This window comes from Vigna radiata, chromosome 5, assembly GCF_000741045.1.
Source record: "Vigna radiata var. radiata cultivar VC1973A chromosome 5, Vradiata_ver6, whole genome shotgun sequence".
Classification (NCBI taxonomy): Eukaryota; Viridiplantae; Streptophyta; class Magnoliopsida; order Fabales; family Fabaceae; genus Vigna; species Vigna radiata.
Window position 1 is genome coordinate 9,933,457 of NC_028355.1, and position 8,869 is coordinate 9,942,325.

An 8,869-nucleotide genomic window follows, 5' to 3' on the forward strand; every position below is an offset into this window, starting at 1 on the left:
ACATTACAAAAATTAGATTCAAGAATAGAATTAACTCAAACTGAAATGATTCACTGATTAAAATAACAAAAAACTTGACTCAAACACTGAACAAACTCAATGTAACTGCAGAAGATCTACATGATTGGAATGAAAATCAATGAAAAAGTAACTCGTAAACCACGAGACAATGTAGGAAAAATGGATGAACAACACGGAATGAAAGAAGCAGTAAGCTCAAAGTGTGATTCGAACCAAGGCTTTGACTACGTACCACTTGATAAACTCTCTCCATGGCTGGATTAGAGCTTCTCACTGTTGTAGATGTAGAATAGAGTGGAATGAAGGATGAGGCAGCGAAACTCGAGCAAGGATTGAACGTGTTCGGGAAGGTGACTAGAGGAGATAAAACACTCTCTCTGACGGTGACTTTTGAAAGAGAATGAATCTGGAGTGATCTCAACAAAGGTTCATTAACATAAGCATCAAAGTGATTTACAATGGAGTGGGGAAGGTGGATTTATAGAATTATCAAAGCCTTCCCACGGTGTCTAACTGCTATATCCTCATCATCAGGCGTGATGAATGGATCGAGTGTCACACAATAGAGCATGTTTACAATGAGATAGACATGTGGAACATGAGCTACATGTGAAGAAGCTGAAATAGGACGCGTGTACTGAGTAGCGAGAAGGTGCGCTAGGTGCTACTTGGCTAGGCTAGAGTCATCAAGCACTAAGGGAGGCTTGTTTGCTTAAAGTGAGTAAATTCTTCAATTCTTGTCATTTTGATGTATTTTCAAGTTCCTCTGGGAGCTTTCTTACCATGTTACACAATACAAACACAACAAAATTTATATAGGAGTTAGGAGACATCAGAGTTTAGTGAGACTCTTAGATATTTGGGTGCATATATATATGATTGATTCAATAATACAGTTCCAACTTCATTTTAAGAAAATTTGTGGATGTACACACAAATGTCTTTATTACAAATTTGAACACATGCATACTTACTAGCCAGATTTATTTATTAGGGTCCTTTTTTAACCCTACTACATGCTCACACCTGCATCAACAAATCTTCAAAAATTTCCATGGCAGACTTGGGCAACCCCAGAAGAACATTTACGTTTTTCCTTTCTTGACCATGTGATAAAAACAAAATGACTTCTTTCTCTGGCAGAGTGACAGGACCAGAACATAGAGGTTCACCCCAGCCAAAATCTGTGGTGTGGAAAGACAACTTAGTCCAAGTTGTGATCAAAAGGGTGGCTGTTAGAGATGGCCTAGCTCTTGTGACTTCAAAATAGTCAATGGCAGATCTCATGTAACTATCAGTAACCATGTCAATTGCCTTGCGAATCAATCCCACGGAATATGACAAAGGGTTCCTCAATAACTCCCCAGCCTCACACAACGAATTTGTCAACACAATAGCATTGCCAAAGTACCCTTTTGGTATTGGGGGAACGAATCTTGACCTTCCATCAACTGCAAAGAGAAGCTTTGTTTGTTGCTCAGGTTGCATCCTTAATGCTGCAGTTCGAGCTCTCCACACAAACGCTGAGAGCGCTTCAAAAGTTGAGCACTTGCTCAAAACTCCGTCTTCTGTCACCTTTTTCTTAAGTAGATCGAGCTTCTCAGGATCGAAGAAGAAGGATCTGTAGAGCATGTTTTCTTCCTCATAAAGCTTTCTAGTCTCTGACACATCCTCTATTTCGTCAAATTCGGTGTGTTTGAACTCTACTTTGGGAGGATCACGTGCTTTGATTATAGTTCGATCAAGAAATGGTGGGATCTTTAAGTCTAAACCTCGAGCTGTCTCACTCCATGCATTCACAAACTCCATGGCACATAGTCCATCTTTCATGCAGTGGTTCATGCAAAGCCCCAAAGTAAAACCTCCGCATTTGAACTTTGTCACCTGCAACTTACAATATTTAGCATCTCTTAAATAAACATTAATAAATGAGTATACAAAAGAATTTTTCCTTGTATTATAATTCAAGGAAAGATAATTATATATATGGAAGAAAATATTTATAGTTATGTTTGTACAAGTTCGCAATATAATTGCTACAAATAAGATATTTAATGTAGACTACTATAATATTTTATCTTAACATTTTAAGGATGTCACTTATTCTAATACTTTCTTCAAGTCAGAGTAAACATTAAGAACTTTCAATTTTTACATTACGGTAAAATAAGTTTATTTACCTAATAGTTTGATAAACACGGACAAGTTGTTCACTTAAAAAGGAAGTTAGAATTGAGCCATCATTATCACATATCACGAATAATACCACAACTTACTATTAAATGAGCTCGTTAGAATAAGAAAAGATATGTTAGTTTGCAAAAAGAAGGGCTCCTTGTTAATTTTTTTCTTTTAACAACCATGGATAACATTTTTATTGGTTTACGTGTTGTGCCCGAATGTAGTTAATTGTCTTTCATCTTAAATGGTGAAAGACTAAGTTTGTGTAAAAGTAGGTGATGAATTCATTAAAAGAAATTGACTATCAACAACATTTTAACATTTTCTTATCAAACACATTCATTCAAACATCACTATATATGTGTCTTTTATTATCTTCTCTACAAGTTCATATCACATTATTAAATGAATCTAATTATATATGAGCGAATATCCTTCCACACTTTCTCTTTATAGAACAATTTAATCCACAACATACCTTGGATGTCGCCTATTGAGAGTCAAATGTTACCCACCAAAGTTTAGGCATTACATACTAAAGAATAAATGTTGCCTATCGAAGGATATGTACCGCATGTGTCGTATGCCGAATGTCGTGTGCTTCTTGTCAAAGATTAAGTGTTGCCTACTAGTGGATGCATGCCTCTTGTCAAAAGCTATGCGCTACCCACTAGAACCCCAATGTCGTCAACCATAACCTAACTATCACTTGTCGAGGCCTGCATGCCTTTTGCCATTACCATGTCTCGTTTGTCGAAGATAACCATGAACCACCTACTAAGCGGTCTGACCGAGTATATGTCAGCCTTACCACATCTGATGGTGTATCGTTTACTATGTAACTTAGCAAAATCAGACTAATATTCACCTCATTCAAGGTAAATAGTTTATTGGGCCATTGGACCCACACCTACACCCATTCAAGTAAGGGCTAATGAGTATTAAATTATGTTATAAATATAGTAGAAATTGAGGTTTGTACTTACTTTTAACATTAACTACCATTTTGATTTTTCTCTTATTCTAAAAGCTAACTTGAGCATCAAAGAATCTTTTGCCGATACTACACTTATTCATCTTGTAAATGTTGAGTATTTAGAGGAGGGAGGAAGAGTAGTTGACCAAGAGAATGTTCAAGGAGTTCGTAAAGTTGAAGTCTCTTTATAAGATAAGTCTTTTGATTTGTAAGCACATAACTCATTCCTGAATTTTCTATAATAAGCTACGAGAGTCATTTTATTTTATGTATAACAATCTAAATAGTTTGTGGTAAATGTGTTTGAAAGAAAAGACTTTGAAGATCTTACCAAACTTCATTAGAGTAAAAATAACATTATTTATAATATTAAATTTTAATTAGTTAAAGATTCAAAATAACATTGTATCCATGCAAATTCCTCATGTTTAATATTTTTCTAGTTTACGTTTAGAAGGTGTTTGAGGCTTTCAACAAAACCTAATTTGAATTTTGCATTGAAAGTGATAATCATGGCTTTATGCTAAGTTGAATGTTATCTCCATCTAGAGGTTTGGAAGCAAACCATTCCAAGATTATCATAATGATGGAGAGAATAAAAGTTATTAAAATATGGTTTATTTTCACTATTAATCATGAAAATAAGAATAGGAAAATTAAGATGGAGAAATGATTGAACAAAAAATCATTATTGTTCATGATACTATGTCGAAAGTGTTAAGACAAGATCGTCTATAAGACTGGACTGTCTAAACAAACCTCATGTGTTTTGAAGTTTAGCAAATGAAAATAAACAAAATGAGCACATGATAGAGTGTTATCTTAAGAGAAAAAATACAGCTAAAGGACAACTGGTTTATGTGAAAACTAAGTAACTTGAGAAAAGCCTTAGTAAACATACCAAAACATAAACAAATGCACTTGCTAAACGATTTCCCTATTATATGTGTAAATGATAGTCTCGTTGAATCCACTAGTGGTATACATTGTTAAGTAATGATCAAACAGACCTTCAATATGTCTGATAGGTAAAAGTGTCAAAATATGTTTTTGGAAGGTATGCTAAAAGTCTTAAATGATGATCTAAAAAATTGTGCTGATAGACACCTTGCTAAACGCGCTTTTGGATGAAATAGACATAACTTAAAAAAGCGTTTTGAGTAAGCCTTGAATAGGCTAGATGATACCATGTGTCAAACAATCTCCTTCACCCAATGAGGAAGTCTTCATCAACTACTTGGTATCTTAGTTAAAAATGTTTAAACAATCAAATCCTGCTCGAACGGTAGAAAATGTGAAAAACACTTTGTTGTTCTAAACATGCATTAAATGTCATTAAATTGACAATGTTTAAAAACAACAAAAGTGATAAGAAAAATTATATATTTGCTTGCATGCATATCTACTATACTATGTGTAGATAACCTATGTCTAAGTATCCATTTGTTCCATCCTATACAAATCTAAAGTGGACGTTAGAGACAAAGAAGACATTCATGGAATGTTCTCACTATCAAAAGTCGTGTCAGAAAGTTTGTACAACCTACTTTTGACAAAGAACTGAAAAAACATGTCTGCTCTAACAAGTTGACATTAACAAAAAACTGCTACCTAAGAGAAGGCTAAGAAGATCTGAAGATCAAAGCAAAGTACTATCTAACGGACATTTTCTTAAAGCTATATATTAAAGAATCTCAAAGAAAAAAAGCAAGAGAAAAAGCATATGAGCGCAAAAGAAAATATATGTGAAAACGAACAGCTCAAAAGAAAAAAATCAAATACTCTTAGAAAGAAAAAAAAAATCCTATAACGATATTCAACCCCTTTTAGTGTTTTTTAGCTACTTCAGAAAGAAAAAAAAAAGAATTTTACCTTTAACAATATATATAAAAAAAATTAAGTAATATATATATATATATATATATATATATAAAATATTCTACAAACAATCTCTAAAAAAAAATATTCACAACCATTATAATATTTTATTTCAAAATTCTTAAAATATAATTGATTTTTTAATAGGATGTATATCATTACAAAAGTTTTTGAAATTATCGACAAAAAAAATTCATCAATAAAATTAAATTATTGACGAATTTTACTTGTAAATTTATTTTGTCAGTAAAATCGACAAATTTATTCATTAGTGAAATTTGTTAATACTTAAAAATTTTATAATCCGTTGGTAAAATTTATCGATAATTTAAAATGTTTATTATCCATCAGTAAATATGTCGATAAAAAAAGTGGGAAATTTTCTCTTCATACCACTATCTAGAGACATGAGAGGCCAAGCTTCTTCATATTCATATCCTCTTCACATCCAAACCATAAGACCGTCGATGAAGAAAGTAACTAAGGAAGTGAGCGTTAACCCAACAAGCAATATCGTTCCTTGGTGAAGAAAGTGTCCTTTCTCGCCATCTATCAACAAAGTTCCTCCATTACGCTGCACTTTCAACGTCTCTGCCAAGCCCATGTCTTCCATGGAGCTTGCCATCCTTTCCAAAGCCCTCCTCCTCGCGCTACACCCTAACTTCCAAAAGTCCTCGTTTATTCCTACGAGTCCTTCCTTTGGGTTGTAGTTAACCACCAAGGGTGCACCATCTTCCTTGAGGAGAACAAATACGCCATCTTCAAGTTTGAATAGTTCTCTATTGGTATCGAAGCCTACTCAAGTTCACCACCAAATTCTCTAACTGCCCTAAACTTCACTCCTAGGCCTGTGTCCAGGTCTTGTTCTCCGAATGCAAGCTAGCCATCAATGATTCCCAACCACTTTTATCACCAACCTGGACTGCAAAGGTCAGTAATATCCACGTCTTCGTCCATGATTTTGGGAAAAAGGTAAAAAGGGTTTTGAACGATGAATTTCTTTGCCAAGTAGTTGTCCTTGTCGAGTTGATCGAGTTGAGGACTGACTAAGTTGCCTAGTTGGTAGTGTTTGAGAAGATGAATTACGAGTTTAAGATTTCCCTTAAGACTAAGGACCTTGAGCTAGCATAAGACATGAGAATAGAAACAAAAACTTGACGGTAAAAATAGGAGAGACCATAAGAAAATGAACCAGATTGCGATACTTATCGATAAATTTTTCTTTTGATAATTATTTTTTCTTTAGTAATTATCGATAATTTTTTTTATAATTACCAACAAATTTAAATTTTTTTAATACTAATAAATTTTAATTCGATAAAAAGCTCTAAAAAAAGTTATTATCATAAAATTTTTATGTCTATGATAAATTTTGACGGTTGATAATATTTTTTTTTTGCATTCTATTATTTTCTAAAATCCAATTAATTAAAGAAAACGAACACTATAGCTTTTCTTTTGGAAACGACGAATTCTTGAAGTTAGAAATCGTAATTTAAATATTGCTGTATAATTATCCTTGTAAGTGCTCAATACATTTGCATACTTAGTATGCAGACAATCTTTTATCAATTCACAACTTCAGTTCTTGAAACTTCTTACTTTTTAAACTTTATCGCTATTTTGTTTTATTGGTAGTTATCTATTCATTAAAGAAAAATAAAAGGTAAAGTATCGAATGGTATGATTTTCTTTTTATTTATTCTTTGTATTTGAGTTGTTCAACATAGTTTAGCTTTGTAGATTCTTTCTCAATGGTCAAATTCAGGAATGATAACGAGCCTTAAAAAAATAAATCCATTTTATTATTCATCGGCCCCATAAGTATTTGTGGATTTTTTATACCCACAAATATTTATGACACTCATATATACCCACTTTAAATAAATAAAGAAATAAATAATTTAAAAGCAAGTTTTAAAATATAAATTCAAATAAAAATGTAATCTTAAAATATAATCCATATAATAAAATATTAGTACAAATAATTTAATATTTATAAAAAAAATTTAAATAAATTAAATTACTATATATAAATTTTTAAAAAATAATCTTATTATAGTGAAACCTTAATTTCATACATTTAAATAAAAATATATAAATCTATATAATCAAATTTCAATAAGCTTTTAATTAGTAATTTTTGTCTTAATAATTTTTCCCAGGCAGATTTAAAGCTTGTAGTACAAAACTACAATATTTTTTATATTTAGTCCATAATTTAAAATACTTATTTATTCTAATATTTTTCTTTAAATTTTTAAATTCAAATAAATTTATATAAAAAGATATGCTACTTTAGTCAAATCAGGCTTATTTGTTTAGTGTTTTAACTCTTTAATCTAATCAACTCATTTAACAAATACAAACGAGACTATATGTAGGCATATTATCTAAAATGTTTTTGGTTACTAAACTCAAAATTTTACGTTAGAAAGAACTTTTATGTTAATGTTTATAATGGGGAATATTGGATAAACTTATACTTTTTTATATTAAATAATAGTATTAACAACATTTAAAAACAACACAAATTTTGTATACATAAGTAAATTCACACAAAACTCAAGTGATTATATCTGTATATCCATTTTTTCTTCATCTCAGTTGTATTCAATGGTTTTGCTTATTTTTATTTTTATAGACTTCTCATCATATTATGAGTTTCTCTTCATTTAATTTTCCATTGATGATATATATTTGTCAGAGGCAAAGTATAACAAACCTGAACAGTCATAAGAGGCATCTCAAGAATGTTTCGTGCACCAGGAACATTGTAAACCAGTTTCCCAAGAGTACGAGGGTCTGGTTTTGTCAAGTCTCCTATCTCTTCGATGTCACAATTTGCTTCAGCCTCCACAAACAATGCACCCTCCCCAGGATTATGCACTATCAACTTCCCTTCCGAGCTTATAGACAGCGTGCCTGCCATGGGGTAATAAGGGACAAGAATCTTCGACAAGGAATCCTTGATAATTTGTGCAGCATCCTCGTTTCCTCTGAAAGCAGATTTGAAGCAGTACACCGTGCGCACAGGAACAGCAATGTTCTGGTCAAGATTTGAAAGGAAGTAAGGTCCTTTTTCTGTTTCTTCTGCAGGCTGAACTCGTGTTGGTTCTCCTTGCTTTACATTGAGTTCGGTTCTAGACATCTCCGTTTTGGCCATCACGTATCTGTTAACCTTTCAACAGCCACGATTACATGAATACAGAGAGATTGCTTCTGGCAACAACGTTTATAAATATATGATGAAACACATTGCCATAATGTTTCAATTCTAGCTGATGAAAAAAAACCTATTAAACAAGAAATTGCGAGATGATTTTACATATTATTAATCTGAAACTACTAATAACAGTCGATTAGAAGTTATATGTAAATTATTCAGAATTATAATGATTGCACTTGGTAAATTTTCCTAGTTAATACCTAGAAAGGAAAAGAAACCGAGACCGGATATGTTTTTTGATATAATCTGATAAGAAAAAAAAAGCAATAAAGAAAGAAAGAAAAAAGTGTTTTTGATATTTCTTTCTTTCAATCAGACTTCAGTGTTCCCATTATATTTTTCAAATCTATAAATTATATCCTTAATTTAATTATTTTTTTAATTTTGTACTAATAAAAAATAAATGTTAAGTGATTAATTTGAAACATATAATTTCTGTATATCAAAACTGAAAATATGCTGTAAGAAAAAATAGTATGAAAAACGCTATAACGACAAAAATAGTGTGAAAAAAATATGGAAGACACACTGAGGCTTTTACTTACCTAAACAATGTTTAGCACGAGAAATGTTGAGAGAAAGAT

At 31.8% G+C, this 8,869-nt stretch overlaps 1 protein-coding gene across 1 annotated transcript; it reads right to left on the bottom strand.

The window, feature by feature from the left end:
* Positions 1-888: 888 nt before the first annotated feature.
* On the bottom strand, positions 889-8,869 carry LOC106761500 (omega-hydroxypalmitate O-feruloyl transferase). Its single transcript, XM_014645056.2, has 3 exons — positions 8,831-8,869; positions 7,782-8,237; positions 889-1,905 (listed from the first exon to the last, which is right to left on the bottom strand). The coding sequence occupies exons 2-3, from the start codon at positions 8,220-8,222 to the stop codon at positions 1,042-1,044; spliced, it is 1,305 nt and encodes a 434-aa protein (XP_014500542.1). The 5' UTR covers positions 8,223-8,237; positions 8,831-8,869; the 3' UTR covers positions 889-1,041.

Coding starts and splice junctions, on each gene's coding strand:
- LOC106761500 (XM_014645056.2), bottom strand. CDS start 8,222: ATGGCCAAAACGGAGATGTCTAGAACCGAACTCAATGTAAAGCAAGGA. Junction 1,906..7,781: donor TGCCTCTTATGACTGTTCAG/GTTTGTTATACT, acceptor TGTAAGTTGCAG/GTGACAAAGTTCAAATGCGG.